The 19463-nt window shown below is 38.7% G+C and overlaps 1 protein-coding gene across 1 annotated transcript in view; it reads right to left on the bottom strand.

Annotated features, from left to right (window-relative positions):
* Window positions 1-1973: 1973 nt before the first annotated feature.
* The window catches only part of MOCOS (molybdenum cofactor sulfurase), a 220706-nt gene continuing 203216 nt past the window's right edge, over window positions 1974-19463 (bottom strand). Inside the window, exons 11-15 of the mRNA XM_033076845.1 lie at window positions 17571-17695; window positions 16863-16968; window positions 12015-12141; window positions 9625-9729; window positions 1974-2567 (exon numbers count right to left, since the gene is read on the bottom strand). Of these exons, the coding sequence (XP_032932736.1) occupies window positions 2421-2567; window positions 9625-9729; window positions 12015-12141; window positions 16863-16968; window positions 17571-17695 (610 nt within the window). The 3' untranslated portion in view covers window positions 1974-2420. The remainder of the gene's footprint in view (window positions 2568-9624; window positions 9730-12014; window positions 12142-16862; window positions 16969-17570; window positions 17696-19463) is intronic.

Genomic DNA, 19463 nt, shown 5'->3' on the forward strand with positions numbered 1-19463 from the left:
AAAATGGAAAAATTATTCTTGATCTAATATTACTAAGGCACAGCAGAGAGAATGTGTAATTGACCGTAAATAATAGGTCAAAATGACCAAGCATGACATTTTTAAAGTTCAAATCCTCTCATCTATAGTTATCATACATTGCATTAGGGATATTCACAAACAGTATTTGTCAAGCCACTGTGTACTAAAGTGACTTATTGTGTACTAAATGCAATAATGAGTGAAACAGGGCTTTTTGAGGTTGCTTTCAATTTCCTTTTCTAACTTCTGTGCCATTTTAAACAAATGACACAGTGGTGAGGTGAAGAGGACTGAACAGAGCACAGAGATCACCGAAGGTCAGCATACAACAGGTCTCTTCATATTAAAGCTGCCAGAGCTCTGATGGCTTTCTACCCAACAAAGCGATGCTCTGCATAACAGAAAGGCAAAGAGTGAAGCATTTAAGAGATTTAGATACGAGGGAACTGCTTTTCAAGGTTATAAAACCCCCTGCTCATTACAACCTCAGATAATTGACTATTAGAGAGATAAACCCCCTGCTTTTCAAAGCAGGCACAAAGGAGCAGACCTTGGGCTCTGAAGTGGAAGGTACAACTCTCAAAACTGCTTCTCAGTTTACATACATATGAAAAACGTCTCTCTTTCCATGTATTTTATGGCAGATTGTAAGAAACAGATAACGTTTCTTCTCATTTCCATTACAAAGCTCTGCTGAGAGAGTGTTCCAGCTGAAGTGAGTAAAACCAGTTCTTTGAAAGAACAAAAGAAAAAAGAAACCATTATACATTTAAAAAAAGGTGGGGGGGGGGGAAAGGAAAGAGAGAAAGAAGAAAGAGCATTTTTGAATTCTGATTTGTGCACTGGAAGATGGGCTTCCTTCTTGCCATTCTCTGCTAGTAGTCGCTCCCCTTTCAGAATGACTGTTTGACCAACTCTTTCACAAAGCTGCCTGTCTCCCTCCGGGGATATGCTCAAACAACTCAAGGATTGCTTCAGCCAGAAGCACTTTCACACAGCTGGAGCCAAAATTGCCCCAAGGCAGATCTAAATCATATTGGATGGGAGTTTTGATGGTGCTTTTAACGGGGTCAAAATTTCACTTCCCAGATGCAAATAGAGCAGCCAGTCTAGGAGAATTTTGTCATCCAGAAGGACTTCCTGGAAGCATGAAATCATCCCACAGCTAGCTGGACACATGTTGAGGGTCATAAAACACCTGGCCTCAATATATTCAGTCTCGATTTACATAGATTTTTCATGTGGGTTTTCTTTTTTGCTCCATGTCTTCCTTTATTCATTTTTTGTAATTTTCACAATAATTGATATTTCAGACTAAGGTTTCAGACAATTGCTCTCATAAAGCAGATAGCCTGAGTCTTCTTTAGGAGCCTCCAACATCCATTTAAAAAGGGCATTATGAAATGAACAAAGAGTAAGAAAAAATAATACTTTGGCCTGTTTGCAATGGAGAATCATTCAAACTCTCAAGAGTTCCATTAGGTGGGCATTTGATATTCCTGAGGATCAACAAAGTTTGTTTAGAAAATGACTGTATTACTCGAAAAATCTATAATTAGAAATAACATGTCAGCATCCACAAATATATAAGAAAACAAGAGTGTGGAACTCATAGCATCATGGACTGGCTAGGGTTGGAAGGGACCTTAAAGACCATTTAGCTCCAATTCCCCTCTCATAGGCGGGGACAGCATTAGATAAAAAATCCCAGGGATTTTTTCACATCATATAATCAGATGGAAAAATAACAAATGGAAGAGAAAGAAGATGAGAATAAATAGATGGAATTCCTTCACATGGAATGTGTTTTGCAAATGGTTTCCTGAATCCTGATTATCTTTGTGCCTTGTTGGCATCCTCACATTCTACTTGCCGAGGGGGAGACAAAGATTTCCCAATAATTTTCTCTTTTCCATTGCTTTCAGACTGTCTACATATCACCTTCAGTTTCCTTTTGGAAAAGCTGAACTACTACTCTCATGCCACTGCTCTCTTCCCACCCACATAGTTTCTAAAATATGTCTTGCATCCTCTCTCCTAATTGGGGTTTTGACAAAGCAGAAGGAAGCAGTTTATTATTGTGTTTACCTTCCTTCATTGAGATGTGGCTTTCCGACAACAAAGTTGGGCTTGTTTTGGAAGTCATCCACCAGTAAGACTTGATCAAACCTGTTGCATCCTGAAGCAATTGTGCAAAATAGAGTTATGGCTGCTGCAACCTCATCACAAGCAAAAACATGTAGGTGAGCTGTAACTATCAACAGTTTTTTGCCATCTGATAACATTTATAGCAAACAGAAAATTACCAGAAGCAAATGAGTGGAAGCTTTTTTTTTTTAAGTAACTGACTACTGACTTTTCCCTGTAGTTGCATAAAAATTTCATCTCTACCAGAGAATCTATCCTGAACATTTTTCTTTGCTGGATGTTGGAGGCTGAATTTCTGTATTCTCCTTCAGCACTGGAAGCACTTGAGACCCAACTGATAAAGTATCTGAAAAGGATGAGTGCAAGGGCTGGTTCATCAGGTATATGCCAAAGTTTGTCTGAAAAAAAGCAAAATATTTATTAAGATGCAACGCATGTTAGAGTAATCAAATCTATAGAGGATCTCACAACCCAGATACATTTAGAAGAAAAATATTGCTTTAAGAATAAGGAGGTATGTACTATGTCCATGTAATTAAGAACATTCTTAACTCATTAATTATAATAGAGTGGTAAACAGAAGCTAACACCAGGCTATTCAAGAAGAATAGCTTAAGTAAGTGGATAAATAACACAGGATTTCATCATGAGCTCCATAGTATCATATATGTAACTTCCTCACAATCTTGTTATTCAATGACTGCTCTGACTCCTTGATAAGTACTGTTAATGCATTGTCACAAACAAAGGCTCTGCAGCATGGGAACACTGGTATGTTCCAACAGTGAGGAGGTCTTGCATCTCCTACCATGAATTATTCGTTTTGTTAACAGAACATTATTCTGCCTAGCCTCTGTGAATTCCCCTTCATTTGTTTTTATGAATATTTTAGCATGTTTTACAGAAAATATTCAGAAAGTTTGTTTTATTGTTGTTCCCACTTGTTAAGTGTCATTATCTGTGAATCCATCCTGCATAAATATTAGAAATACTTAGAATATGTTTTTGGGATACTGAGTAATTAAGAAGAGAAGAACGGACTATCCACTTTGCCCACTGACCATGCAATCCTCACAGGCACCAAAGACCTGATCTAAGTGTCTGCATTCTTATGTGAGGTCTTAATCTCAAGCAGTTGAGTGTTACAGTTGTGGGTGTGATCTGGAAATGTCACAGGAAGACTTGTGTGGTTTTGTGGTTTTGTTTTCCAATAGTGGAGAATTTAGAAATATGCAAGAAAAAGATTTGTCATCTTATGACAATATTTTCCAAAGAATTAGATAACAGTTAATCAAAAAATATGTAAAATAGGGGAAAAAAAGAACACTGAAGACCATGTCAAATTGGTAACAGACTTTTAGACTTCAGAAAGTCTTTGCTCTTTAAGCTGAGGACCTTGGAAACCTAATATTAATTTTCTTGTCTCTTTCTGCAGGTTTCAAAGAAAGTATTTTGCTTTGGTAGACTGCAGCCAAGATGTACAAGTCATTATAAAGTGTAGAGTAAATAAATAAGCAAATGAAATTACTTAAAAACAAAATTCTATTACCCTTTTCTATTTCCTGATTACATTTACTGCCATTGTTCAGATCAATGATTCTGAAATTGAGTGAATTACATTTAGAGCAGGTTAAAAAAAGTAGGTAAGAGGGATTGCAATAAAGAAAAAAATAGATGAATTTAAGGGGGCATAATTTACAGACTAAATATGAAGGCAGCATGTTGTCTCCTATTCTAGCAGTGTGTAATTAAATTAAGATGCAGCAATGAGGTAACAGAGAACATCTCTTAGTTTTTTAAGAATTCATGAGAGGTAAGGTTGAGACCTACTCCCAAGTAAGAGAGATGTTGTTAAGCAGAGACCTATCCAAACATGGCCTCAGACCCTGAATTTGGGTCTTTCTGTTCTATTTGTAATTCTAAACATCAGTGAGAAAAATGGGTCCTAAGCTTAGGTAATTTTGGCTACCTCAGCTATTCCATTATCTCACTGGCATGTGACATGTAGAGGGCATGAGCTGGGCCTATCATGCCTATCCTACTGCTGGCACTTTTTGGATACTGGTGAGTATAATGGTGTCAATGCCTTTGGGACACATCTTTATGGTCAATGTTCTAAAGTTAATGCTGCAGCACTGTAAGATCCCAGCCCTCTAGCATCAGTGACTCTGTTGGATCAACTGTGAGGCCACAATGGTGTTAGTAAATCTTTCATTTAAAATATTAAAATATATAGTCTTATTTTTCCATTGCTTTTCTCACATTCGTTGACAAGTTTCTCCATTGGCATAAATGATGTATTTTTCAGCCTTGTGGTTAGCAAGTTGGATTCACTTCCTATATCCTAGTGCAAAACTGACAGTTGCCATGACTTTGTTTTTTTAAAGAAGTCAGGCAATTATAAAACAAATATTGTAAAATTAACATTAGTTCTTGCCACACCATATTTCACACAGAAAAGAATTTTACAACTCATCCATGTAAATGAGTTTATTTGATGCTTGAGAAGTTTTTATTTATATTTACTGTATTATCATCTTGATGTATCTTGCAATGAGACTAAAATTAATCTAGGCAGATTTTTCATTGTGAAGAACTTATTTTACCAATTTTTGTTATTGAAAAATCATTTAGTTGGATTTTTTTTAATGCACCTTTAAACATTCAGAATTATTTAAGAAAATACATGTCTGAATGCATCTTGTCCTCAGGAGTTCTCAAATACTGCTTTAATACTGGTCCTTAGTATTTTTCTTCCCTGATTGGGCATATAAAGTCTCAGTATTTTTTTATTTTTTAAATGAGTAGTGCCTAAGGAGTTTCCAAGGTGATGATATACATGGTGCACATATATTATAGTAATGCCTGCTTGGAATCGCCAACCTCTATATTTTTTGGTGAATGTTTTTAAACCCAAAATTTAGCCTGTAATTGCCAGAAGTGGATTTAACATCTTTTAAGTAAATTTCCCTGTTTTTTTCAATAATTACAAATAATGACTCAGCAAGTACTGGTAATAGCAATCACACACACATCCCCCTGCCAAGCAACAACAAAGACTGCATCTGCCACTTCAGCTCTGTTTCAAGAGAAAGACAAAATATAGATATCCTCACATTTCTGATGAAAAATGAGGCTTTATAGCTTGCAGAGTTATTATAGTGAACCACATAATCTCTGCCTGCTACCTTTTCCTGACTTCAAGGGCATTTTACTCTCCATATAATTTTCACAGAGCACAACAAGAATTGTGGCAGGCAGTGCAGGACTGTGAGTACTGTGGTTTTATCTGGCAGTCGAGCCTCTTCCCATCACTGTAAAATGTCACAGGGACAAAAAATTAAAAGCTTCTTGATTAGGAAAAAGCAGACCACTTCACTGCTGGGACAAATAGAGAAAACATACATATTCTTGCCAACAGTGAATCATATGATAGTCATTACACTCACTTAAAGGAGGAGCTATGAAATGCTGTCATTCTTGCATGTTGTTTCAAGTTCATTTACTGGATCAACAGTAATATGCTTTGCTCAGAAATTTACTGACAGAGAAATACCCTGTGTACACTATCCCCTTTTGTAAGACAGAAACCTGAGGGGCTACATCTGACAAAGGCCTGCGGTGAGATGCCTTCAAGCTACAGCTCCTAAAGAATCAGCTAAAACAGACAAGATCCTGGTAGAGAAATATCCTGCTAGTATGTGTAACAAGCACATAAATCATACTGCATGCTAATACTTTAGCTTTGGATGGATGAGCTCTGAATTTTTCCCCCAGATGTAGCTCTCAGCTGCCATATCCCAGCAGATAAATTTACCTGTCCGAGTTGGATCATTTATTCATACAATAACATAACCTCCCTCTCATCCAAAGACTTGGGAAATGCAATTATTAAAATTGAGTTTTAAAATGTAACAATGTTTTATTACCTTTAGATTTACAAGAATCTAAAGCCTTACAAAATAGGAGAGTGGAAGCACTTTTGACATGTTGATTTTTAATACTAGAAAAGAGGAAATTTTTGTGCTGGTGTCAATAAAACCCCATATTGTTCAGTTGAAAATATCTGGACTGTAGAACGTTTCCTTAAGAACTGATTTTCCTTTGCTCTGCCTTAAATAAATGCATTTTCCAGTTCAGCCACCAGTGAGAAAAGGGAACCATATTAATTCAGAGGCCTATTAATTACAACAACCACTGTTCTCAAATGTTCCAGATATTTGAATGAAAAGCATTACATGGTGTAAAGCTCTGCTTTACTATGAAAATAATGATAATGATGCATCAGATATGAGAGATCATTTGCTATCGTCACTAACATTTCAGTAAGAAATCCAAAGGTACAGCATCTAATTCTGCAGGAAAAGAAGCTCTCCCAAGGCACAATGAGATACATAAAGGAGGATCAACAGCCCCCAGGAAAAAACACAAGCCTTTTAGCTTATGAAGGCATGTGCAAACATAATGGTTTTCCCTTGATGTACTGCTATCCATACATTTAGACCATGGCAGACTGCTAATGCAATAATTCCCTCTGCTACCTTGACAGCAAGTCCCAGCTTATAGCACTGCTGCACATCTACCCACAGGGCTTCTGCTGTCATTAGCACTAAACAGCATCTGCAAAACACCAGAGAGGCAGGAATTCTGTGTTCTCCCGTTTCCATCCATGTGTATTTTGTGTCTGGTGGTGAGGCATGTGAACCAGCATGTGGCCATTTGCTTAATGGAGTTATCTAGTCTTTCCTAATCTCCTGCAGCAACAGAGAGCACTCTGTCACACGAGGAGAGCTCATCTTTCCTTTCAATCAAAAATTACAGAAAGAATCCTTTATGAGCGTCTCTTCAGAAAGCAGAGCTCAAGTTCACTTTATAGAGATGTTTACATTTTATGTCAAACAATGACATAAAAGATTTCATAAAAAGTAGCTGGCAAGGCTACAGCACCGTGCGTTATATTTATCAGGAAAGATGCAAATTGCTTGTGTGGCTAGTTGCAGTAGCTGGTTCTGACTTTCAGCTGCAATCTGTCTATGCAAAGGCTCCATCATTCAATTTGAAGCACCAGGTTCTCAGAGTCTCAGTGGAACGGAGAAAAACAGAATTTTAGAAATAAATATTGAACCACCTCTTACAAGTCTTACATTATTTAGCCCATTATTGAAGTTCATTGGCAGTGCTGCTATTTGGGCTTCTTGTTTGATAAATTTCAATGTAATTTTTTCAGGGTGGTGTTCTTGGAAAAAACAAAATAAAATGGTAAATATTGACTCTTTAATGTTTTGGCAATCAACTTGCTACAGCAGCTTTCCAAAAACATGGGAAATTATCTTAAATCTTATTTTTCTGCAATAGCTTTTTTTTTTGTAGTTTAATCTGATTATTGACAGATGGGAGCAAACACTGCTGAGTTCCCTCACTGAATCTGCATCTGATAAAAAGAAAAGAAAATTAAGTCTATTAGATGACTCCTTAGCTTTAGAAAAGCACATGGTAGAGCTATGAGTCACTGAAGGATTAGCTCTGGGATTTAACACAGTCACATGCACTCGATGTTCTTTCTCTCCGCTGTGAGCTGTGAAAGGTTTGGATCGATGTCCTCTGTTAGGTCTGCTGAGCACACTAAAAATGCCACAGTCCTTGCTGGGTGCTGCTCACTGATAATCAGCTGGTGCCCATCACTGCAGAGGTGACCTGAAGGAGCGATGGGCTCAGAGGTCTTCTCAGACCCAACCAGGCAAAACTACCTGTTCAAACTCTCATTTTCAATTGTCAGCTAAGCCAGAGGACTCACGCAGAGCAGGACATGATCACAAGACCCCATCTGCCAGCAGTGCTGAAGGCTGGGAAAAAATAAAAAAGGCTGAATGTCCGTGTCTTTGCAGCATGAATATGGGCACAGCTGAGGGAGGGAGAGCTGAGCACTCCCCCAGTGAACAGCAGTGCCTCGCCTCACTGTGTGCCTTTTATCAGGCACCAGCTTCTTCTCCAGAGGCTGGATTGCTCTCTTTGCCTTAGTCCTGTTTGAACGAGCCACTTGGTTCTAGCAGTACATCAAGAAAATCTCTTCATTGTTGAGTTAATCAGAATAAAAGAGGAGCTCATCTTTGCTGTGGGAAACATGCAAAAGATGCTTTGCTTCTCCTGAGAATCTGCATCCTGAGTAAGGTTTTGTTGCCATTTTCTTGCTGAGTACAGAGTGCCTTCTCTCTACAAGTCATAATACAGTAAAACCTACACGGGAAGAAGTCCTCTGCACACTACTCCTCATGTGGCAGTATGGAGCATCTGTGTCCCGAGTGCTCTGAAGTGTCCCAGATGCTGCAGCTGTGGCTCACCATTACTTGGGAAGGGCCCTTGTCCTTACCATGGGCAGGAACTCCTCTCCCAAAGGCTCCTGTACTGTGGAGCAGAACCTGCTGTGCAAGCCTAAGTCACCTCAGGTCAGTGGGAAGCTGTGCATCGACAGCCGGCCCAGCCTGTGCCTCTCCCTGGCTCATAGCACTGAGCTGGCTACGACATGGAACCCGAGGAGCTATTCACCAAGGATAACAGCCAACGAAAAGAAAGCCCTTTGTTTGCTTTATGAGTCACTGAGACGAATCAATTTTTTTGTTTGTTTGGTTTTTTTTGATTTTTTTGTCCAAACATAGAATGCTGTATTTGTAACTTGTTTGTGCCTTGTCTGGTTGAATGATTTGCAGCCTATTTGTTGCTGCTCTGTGCCAGTGCTGTGCCCCTCTCTGATGTTTGGTGAGTACTGGCAAGGCTCCCGAGCCCCGACTGCCTGAGACACTTTAGCAACAGAAGCTTAACCAACAGGAAGCGATAAATTTGGAATAAGGATTTTCAGCTAAATAAATACATATGAGGAGATTTGTGGAGCTTTTGGGATGTTGAACTGTCTAGCCGTGATATGAGCGCTCTCAATTCCAAGAAGCAATGCAACCTTAGAAGCAGGACCTCAAATAAACACCTGTATTTCACACTTACTTTCTGATCACCTTCCTAAGCAATTACTCTCCACTTTGACTATATTCACATCTGCCTGGTTTTTCCCGCTAACTAATTTCTCAGCGTAAGAATAAAGTTTAGTCTTAGACACCAACTGTATAATTGCAAACACTTTCTGATTTTTCAGTATATTTCTTTTCTTAAAAGACATCAGTGCATCAGCTTGTGTTTTAAGACCAAAATAAACACACTGTAAAGAAGTATATACTGAATAAAAGCAAGCACAGTTAAAATTATGCATCAATAGTCCATTTTTGAATAAAAAATGTATTGAGCATTTTATAGAAATAAATCATGGCACATCTGAGTTGTAAGTGCAGTCTCTTTTTACAGAAAAAATCCAAATGGTAACAACTTAACTGTGAATATTTTCTCAGCAGATATTTCACTACCCATGCAATGAAGTCTTTTACTACATCTATTGTGAAGTACTGTACTGACCTTTCTACCTCTGGCAGCAGACAGGGACTGCAGAATTTCTTTGTTTCGTTCCCCAGACTGTTGATCAATGCAGATTATTTGACATCTGCTACATGGACCCACAACCTGAAATTGTAGTTAAAGAAAGTTCATGGCTGTTTATCAAAGCAGTACAGCATTGAACAGTACAAGCTTCCTACCATCTTAATATCTTAAACACATACCTTCTGCATACTTTCCTTGTGGTTTTTCAAGCTTTCATTATGTAAAAGGTCAAGTCTGTTCACCTAATGCAGTAGGTCTACTCGCAAGTCTCACTGAATTTTTAATTCACTTTTTTTCTTTTTTTAAGGAAAACTTTCTCAGAGACAGAATCTGAGAAATACCAGACATTTACATATTTGTATTTCCTGATGGCTTCACTTCTGTGGGTTAGCAGGGCTGCTTGGCCAACTGAATACAAAATTAAGCCAATGCCTCAGGATTCAACCCAAGGAGAATTTTCTTGGGACTGCTTTAGTGCAGATGAAATGCACAATATATTTCTTAGATGCATGGCACTTCTAGATACTCAGAACATAAAATATTTAAATATACAAGTTTACCGAACCAGAAGAAATAATTCGTCCTCTATCATCTATTATACATGATGTTAAAATCATGCGCAATTGTTTCTAAAGATAATTGTTGTTTGAACTAAAGTATGATTTTAGGGGAAAAAACCCAATAACCCTGCAACAAATTTCTTCTTAGAGCTTTAAAATGGAGAAGGATGACATATTGCAGTTCCACTTAACACTGCATCCCTAACTTTACCAAAGTTGTACATTACAGAAATTACATCTTACAGTATCCCAGTATACACATTCTACTTTTATAAAATGTGCCATAAATTTGAAATAGGGCAAATAGTTAAACTGTACACTTCAAACATTTTATGTGCTGATCTGAAGTGATATTTCAGGTTTTTGAGATGCATCTAGACTGCCTGTATAACTCTTCAGCATAATCATCAATATCAAACATCAGTTCTTTTAGAAAATTATTTTCCACAGATCAATTTTTTTTTTATTAAAAGAACAACAAGACAGAGAAGGAAATTTTTTTCCTGCTTTACTTTGTTCAGCAGCTTCTACCATTTTTGTGGCATAAAGAAACATTAACATAATTTCTACTGTTACTACATCAGTATCTGAAAAAGGATCCAGCAGAATGGGATAAGATAATGTAAGTTGCATAAGCCTTTCTATTTTTGCCTTGTATTCCTAAAGTATATCAATGGCAGAAAAAGGAATGCGTTTTATTTTGTAGTTTTACAGCAACTTATCAACAGGATCCTCAGCTGAACTTCCCAGTGTAACTCCAGCCTCCAACAAGCTATATACCATGGATTTTGTCCTTTGTATTCCTCATTTGTTACTTAGAGGAATTTTTCCTCAATTTTCTGTAACTCATATTGCAGCTTACTGATCAAAATGTACATAAGAAGAGAGCAGATAAGCAGTATTTTCCACCCTTGTTGAAAAATTTTCTTAGAACATCCTGGACAGGAAAAAAAAGGAGTGATGCCTACCACAAATCTTTTAGATTTGACCTCAGTACTCCTGTCATTCACACTTAAATTACAGTCTCTAAGAACACAATGAATAAGCCACTTTCACATCCTAAGCAACACATCTTCAAATACGTATTTCAGATCTTTGGCCAGACAAATTCAGCAGAACTTTTAATACATGTGTGCATCATTCCCTTAAGTGTCATGTGTAGTTTTTACACATGTAGATTCTTTGTTAAGAGTTTTTCTTGAAAGAATGTGTTTACAAACAAGGTCTGACTCTTCAGCATTTTCCTTACAGTACAAAGGACATTATGTTCTTAGCTATGATTTGAAGCATATACCAAAAAACCCTTCCAGGCTAGAATTACAGTGAAGAATAGGATAAGATGTATACCACAGAGGGCAACAGACCCTGAGTGTTCATTTGTATTCATGTCCAGACTTTCGACAATCAGTTGCTTGATTTGCAGTAATGTGAGGTTACATTTGGACTACTCTGCTTAACAGCAACAAGTATTCTCTGCTGGTATGGTGGCTAAATACGTGCTGTAAACTCTGCCTCAAAAAACCTAATTATTATTAGATTCAGATAGATAAAGATAAGAAACGCTATGAATTTTGAAATTCAGTAGAAGTGTGGAGAAATATGGCAAAACCTCTTAAATATATTGAAGTATGTTTATCAAAGTACACATCACTTTTTTTTTTAATTTTTTTTGCACACTTCATAAATTTCACTGCACAAAGCACACTGCCCATATTCTAGTCAAAGCCTTGCAAAAATTGTTTTGTATCCAGGAATAAAAATGCTTTGTCATAATCTGTGGCTCGGACAAGAGAGAAAAGGTCACACCTGGAATTGCAGAGCACCTATTGAAATCTCAACCCACTCTTCCTCTTCAAAGGACTCTGGTGCACTGATGACAATGTTGGCACGGAAACGTTGGATCAATTCCTCTATTTCCAATGGTTCCTTCAATCTGTCTCACAGAGTTGACAAAGTAAAAGAAAAAATAAAATTATCAACCAATTTTGCACTAGATATTTGTGCTGTAAGAATCTGGTGGTTCATGTGATTAGCAAATGCTTCTCCAGAATAACCTGGACCAAGTTTTATGACAAAGGTTATGGAAATGGTACAAGGTTTTCAACTGTAATTTTTAATCTTTCAACTATAATATGTAACCCTCTAGGTGGTTTCTTCAGAGGTGTATTCCGGAACAATAGGTATGAAAACATGTAGACAGGTGACTGTGGACCATGCTTATGAGAAAATTCCCAATTTGTTATCATATGTAAGGCTAATGGTAACAAATAAAAAGATCTTTTCAGTTAGTAATCCTTTGACTTGTTAAATACTGTAGAAATAGATGCTTTTAGAACCAAAGGTAAATAAAATTTTATTTTGCACATGCTGCAATGTCAGAAGGGACAAAACCAGCAGTTGCTGAAGGTGAAAAAGGCCAGTAAAATAATTTTATGAGAGAATATATCCCTCATATTATTATTATTTGCCTTTGGGAGGCAGCAGATTGCACAAAACGATAGGTGTTTTAAAAAAATTTAATCTCTGCGTGGTGATATCTCCCCCTCTTTACAAGCATTTGAGCTGCCAAAGTGTAGATTTGTGTCAGTGTGGAGAATGTATATGAGACAGAAAGAGCAGCAGACTGCATACAAATATCAGAAATCTCTCTGCATCTTCGAATTGTCATTCTTCACTCTTCTTCTAAAGGAGAACTTGAACAGAACCAGAAAAAAAAAAAAAGAGACACTAAAATTTGCCAGGGAACTCTCTCAGTGCCACTCTCAGTGGAGAAGAAAATTTCTTTTGGTATTAGCTGTTAAGGACATGAACCATTTTTGATACTCCATAAACTGTAGTCTGACAACTTTGAGATGTGACATTTTACAGCAGAGGTAGAAACCTGGGTAAGCAGCATTTCTGTCCCGAAAAAAAAAAAAAAAGGTAAGGACATACAGTTTAAAATGTATTTTAGATTTTAGTTAGATAAAAAACCATGCAAAATCAAAGTAAAGGGAAAACTTCACATCAAGCAGCCTTGGCAGAGAAGGCCTGTTAGGTAAACAAAAGGGCTTGGTTTTATTTAAAAGTCTGCATGATCTCTAGTAGACAAAAGGCCATAAGGATAAACTGCTTGTGCAGACTCTCAGTCAAACCACAGAAGCCCAGCTCCACTGAGCCCTGATGTTCACAAGAGTTCCAGTAGCCTGGGGGTAGAAGGTGGGATGGGAAGCTGCAAGGTTACAGGTTTTCCCTCCAGATCCCACAGGTAATCCCATGGTTGAGACACAATTTGTAATGAATGCAGGAGCTGAGAGCCAACAGGAAGTGTAGATTATGCCAGTGCTCATACAAACAAGGAGGAAAATAGCAGTTACAGTAATTTCATGATTACAAGCCGCACCGAGTACAAGCTGCATTGCTGGGTGTTGGCAAACATTTCGTTCTTTGTCCATGAATTAGCCGCACCCAACTATAAGCCGCTTTGTTGTTCGCAGCGAGGACCCGTGTGCAACAAAGTTGCCAAATAGTAACAGAATCGTGGGATCGGGGGTGGGGGTTTACTGGCTCGGTGCGGGCCGTGGGGGCTCGGCCCGCTTGGGGTGGCCCAGCTCGGCGCTGCTGCTCAGCGGGGCCGCTGCCTCTGGGCTTGCTCACCCTGGCCCGGCGCTACCCCACGGTGGCAGCGGGGCACGGAGCCCGCCAGCACCCACAGCGGTAGCGGCAGGAGGGGATGGGAGCCCACTGGCACCCATGGCGGCAGCGGCAGGAGGGGAAGGAACGCCCCTGCTCCTGCGGCGGCAGGCAGGAGGGAGCCCCCTGCCTCCCTCCCGAGCCACGGGAGTGGCAGTATGGAGCCCCTGCCTCCCCCGGGCTGCGGGAAAGGAGGGAAGGAGGGAGCTCCCCTGTCTCCCTCCCCCTCTCGCGCTGCCAGTAGGCACCCCGGCTCCACCTACTGCGCAACAGAGTAACCAATTTGTAACAATCACATAAACCTGGGTTTTACCAGCCGGTGCTCAGCTCAGCACCTCGGTTTGCACTTCCGGGGTTGGAAATGTCAGAAAATTATTCACGTATTAGCCACCCCTGAGTGTAAGCTGCATTTCCGGTGTGGGAGCAAAATTTTAGTCAAAATGGTGTGGCTTGTAATCGTGAAATTACTGTACTTGTGAACACGTTCAGTTATGCTGCTGTGCGTCCCAGATTTGCTGTGGGCCCTTGGAGCTTGGCTGCAGTGCAGCCTCTGGGTTTGAATGTGTTTTGCAAAATCTAAGTGCCTGCCACTCCAGCCTGTACTGGTACGGGCACCAAAATTCCCAGTAACCTCAGAGCTGGGCCTGCAGTGTCCTGAGACAGCTGCTGAAAAACCTTCTAGTTTCTATTAATCCACCTCTTGCTGCTGAACTCAAAGAGTGCAATGCCCCTTCCCTTGACCTCTCTGCCTTCAACCTCTTCATGTCCAGAATACCTCACTTCTTTTGCACTGCAGAAATGCTTATAATTACTTGGCAACATGCATCTGAGTAAATTTCCATTATTTCTCCTCCCACAGAACATGCATTGGTTGGATGGAGTGGCAGGCACCTTCATCCTGCAAACCCCAACACAGACCTCTTTTGAAAATCAGTGCAATGTGCCAAAATCAGCCTAGGCGCTTTGGATTTTCACAGCAGTGGGCTCTGCAATGAAGAATGCGTTACCTATATTTAACAGGTAAACTTTAAAATTAGTATTTATATCCTCAGGGTTATATTTCTAACAAGAACATTTGAACATTAGGCCAGGCTTTTGGGATTTTCATGGAGGTGACCTGTAGAGGAAACACCAGAGTGACAAATGTCTGCAGGTACATGGAGCCCTCCAAGAGTATGTTGCATTCTAACTTTTAATTGAATTGCTGTTTCTCTTTTAGATCACCTCTCAAGAGTCAAGTGCAAACTGGAAGACTAGTTTTTACTTACGGAAGATACAAAGTGAAATTATAAAAACTTAACTGAAAATTGAAATTGTTTTATAAAACTTAGCAGGTTTCCATTAAATAAAAACAAGCTCACATGCCAAGAAGCTAAATAATACTTTCTAAAAACTCTCCAATATATAATAAAGTCCCATAAATGCAGTTCTTGAAAGTACATTGGATAGTCCAATATTTGGAAAGTTCATACAATCTGATTTAGTAACAGTGTAGAATGAGGATTCTGTACATCTGAATTTATTTCTCCAGCACCCAGAGAAGGCACTGCATGGCAAAACGCATGGAAGGAAGGACACTTCCAACTCACGCTGCAGAGTGGGAAGCAAGATGCTTCTCAGCCACCATTGCAGCTCCAGTCACATCTGGAGTCTCCTTTGAGGAAAGGGAGATTAAAAGCCTAGTTGTGCTGGAAGATATTAGGCATAAAATCAGTGTATCATCTGATGTTGAATGTTTTACTGAAGCTCCTGGTTCTCCTTTGTCCTCAGTTGCTGCTTCTTACTCTTCCTCTTTGCACTCAAATCCCCTGTCTGGAAGGTTCCTCACAGAGTATTATCATGGAAAAAATGCACCCTGACCAAGGGATGTCTGCAAGCAGTGCCCTCCCAAGCAGATGCAACCCAGTCAGTCAAGCTTAACAATAAAGCATAGTCACTGAGAAAGGGTAGTCAAAACACTGAGATGGACTGATTCAAACCTTTTCTACACACATTTCCCATGATATTCTAAAACTGTCCAACTGTCATCTCCTAAAGAAGGAAAATCCCCAGACAATGCAATCTCCAGTGGTCTTGGTGATGCTTCATCCAGTCAGTGGTTTTAAATCCTGAAGCTATATACATATACTCCTGCAGACATATAGATACATATATTCCTCTTCCACTCAAAGCAGGAATTTTCAACACAGGGGATGTGTTTTGTGGGTGACTAAGAGGAGAGAGGTTGACTCCAGGAAGAGGCAAGAGAGAAGTTTTGAAAGACAGGAAAAGGAGGCTCGGAGACAAATGCTGGGGGTGTGGGATGCACAGACATGATGGAGGTCTCGAGAGAAGATTTTTTTGTGAAATTTAAACCTTTCCTAGTTATATTCAAGAAACAAAAATTTCCTGTTGTCAGTATATGAAAATTTGGTTGGTAATGGGTTTGTTATCTTTGAACCATGGTCTGACTCAGTATTTCATTTGCTGCTTCTATCTCCCAATTTTGCATAAGTAAAGCCAAATTAAAATAAGAAACAAAATCATTCCAGTCCTGAAAATACTTTTAGAGTATTTCTGTTCGGCATATTTACTTGAAATCTTAATAATTCCCATGGGAGAGAAATAGTTCAGCCAGTAGTAAGATTTTAAATTTTTACCTGCCAGACAGTTTATGTTGATAAAACATATTTATCCTTGTTCTTCTGACAAATAGAGGTTGGATGGTTCTCAGTAATATCTTTCCACCAAATCATTTGACAAAAATTTAATTAAAATTTTCCTAAAGATGATTGGTAGACAGATGATGCTTGTGAGTTTAATCTAATTTTTCAGAAATCATAAAATAATTAGTAGTTATAGCAGTTTAGTAGCTATATATTTTTTGAATGTTGAAAAGTAACTATCTCTCAATTTCCACATAAAACACCTATGTTGGTATCTTATGGCAAGATTCTGGAATCTAAGATCACTAGGAGATATTTGGAGACAGAAGCATCTTACCTTGCAGAGATGTGTTCTTTCAGTTGCAGAATGCTTGCTACATTTATCAGGAGGTATTGTGCTTCATTCACAAGAGAGAGTGAGATGTTTGTAGCAGATGACAGACCTAAAATAAATACCAATCCAACACTCTAAAATAATAATTAAAATTAGTAATTTCACTTCATCTTTCTTTTGACCTCTTACTCATTCTCATTACTAGTTTATTCATTTGTTTCCAGGCACTAAAGAAATATTCCAAGGATGCCCTCAAACCTGCAAATGATAATGATGCAATGCTGTTAGAAACTTAGACAGAGTTAAGATTTTACCAAATTTGTAAAATAGTTTACAAGATCAATATCTATGCATTTACAATGCTCTTTCAATTTCAGTGCTCTTTCAATTATTTTTGTAATGAAATTTAGTCTCTGAATAAATTCTTTGATTCTTAGATTTTTCATGATCATTTTTCCAACTGGTCTTTGAGTTTCCAGACAAAATCATGGTCATGATGGTAACTTCCCCCCATACTGGTGCATCTGCACATTTTCACCAAATTTAACAAGTAGAAGGGCAGCAAAAAGTCAGTTTGGGTACAAACATAATGACTAGATCAATACTGGATAACTCTTTCAGCCTTTATCAGTGTACCTATATACTCAGTGAAGTCCATGAGCCTGATGTTTGCATGAGGAATCACAAATATTTTTAAGAATGACAACATACCTTTTGTATTTTTCTGATGTGACTTGTTTTTCACATCTGAGCTTTGTCTTATCAAGCGACATGGACGACCAAGAAACGTAGACAGCCAGTCAGCAATTCTTTCCCCACAGTCATATGTTTTTACCCTATTATAAGAAGACAGGAAGTTTAAATTTGATTGCCCAAACATTAATTTCCAAAACAGAAGTCAAATTGTGATGTTTATTCTGCTTCCTTCAATACAAAGTACAGAATCCATAGTCTGATGAAAGTCTGATGTGAAGCTCTGCATGACTCTAACTCCCCATTTCCTCAATTTTACTCCATTCCTCTTGAAGTCAGCTTTCACAAGATCTAATTTAGTTTAGTACAGAAAATTACTGTGGAATAAAGGACTAATCATAACACTGAAGACACTGACTCTGAAGTACAATAAGTGGTTGCCCATGTAACAATATTATAATACGGTATTATGAAGTATTCACACTCTGGTCTGTACTTTTTACTAAAAACAGAGAGGAATGATCTGAGTTCAATTTAAGATTGCTCTGCTGTGTGCAATTTTTAACGATCCCATCAGGTAAAATGATGTTACTTCTCGAATTTAATTCATGTTAGTACAGACACTTCACATTAAAACATGGCTCCACTAACAGAGGCCAAGTATCTCTCCAAAGATGATTTCCATTACTTGTAAAATGTCTAGTGAGTTATGCAAGCTGGCAATAGAATTGCCTTCTTTACTTGGATGTAATCTTTCCTAGAGGGCCTTTGAAATCACCTCTCTCAATCCAAGAATGCCACAGATCAGACCATGGAAATGGATCCATTTGACATTAGATTCTTCAGTCCTGTGTAAACTTCACGTCAATCTTTCAAAATACAGACATCTAGTTTAAATCAGTTGTCTGGGTTTCACTCACAGATAATGGAAAGAAATAAGTAGTTCCCATCTATAGGGATGGGATGACTCTGTGGAAATGCTAACTTTATTGACTACAAAAAGAGATTGAATTGCTATCTAGTTTTAAATGTAAGAGGAATGTGAATTCTTATGCTGATCTAGGGAGGATTCCTGTAGCAAGGTAAGTGAAGTAGTCATGTTCCTATGCTCACCTTGATGTCCTAGCCAGCCAAAGAAGTTGATCTGCAAGGAAACCATCTGCTTTGTGAAACAAGAAGACAGTTTGTTTGTAACAGCAAAAGGTGCTAAGCCCCAAGATTGAGAGGAATTGGCTTAGCTTTACAAAATGCTCTGTATGGTTCAGCTGAATTACACAGGTACAAAGCCAGCAGATGTGAAGCCTAGGAGATTTTATAATCCTGCATGGATCAGGTATATCTTCAGTGCTTGTTCTGAATTTGAATTATGGTGCAGCTCTGCATCCCTTTCCCCACTCAGAGTGGACCGATGTCAAGCACAGATGCATCTAGCAAGTGATGCCCTAGGACTGGAATGATGTTCTGATATGAGTATGAGATGCAGGCACTGTGTCAAGAAAGAGGCCAAAAGGTGAGTGTCCATGTGAGATTTCATGGTCTGAACCGTGCCCTTGCCCTCCACTGTGTTAGGGAGAAGGTTGTTAATGAGAACACATGAATCTTCCAGGATAACAGTGCAGGTGAAACAAATCCCTCCAATATTTTTTCCACCTTCACAGAGGTACTAGGGGTGTTTAAAATCTTTCCTGAGCAAATTGTTTCTAGCAGCCTGTTAGAAATTAATACTGTATAAATCAGGAGGAAAATTTTGCCTCTTTTTATACACTTACTGTTTTGAGTCACAGTGGCTGAGTTAGAGACTCACACCATTCTTGGTATTTCATCAAACATCATGGTGTAGTTTTTGTATTCCAAAACATGTGTTTTCAAACTGCTTTCCCTTATTGTCACACCATTTTCTGAACAAGTATC

This window comes from Catharus ustulatus, chromosome 1 (assembly GCF_009819885.2).
Source record: "Catharus ustulatus isolate bCatUst1 chromosome 1, bCatUst1.pri.v2, whole genome shotgun sequence".
In the NCBI taxonomy this organism is placed as follows: domain Eukaryota; kingdom Metazoa; phylum Chordata; class Aves; order Passeriformes; family Turdidae; genus Catharus; species Catharus ustulatus.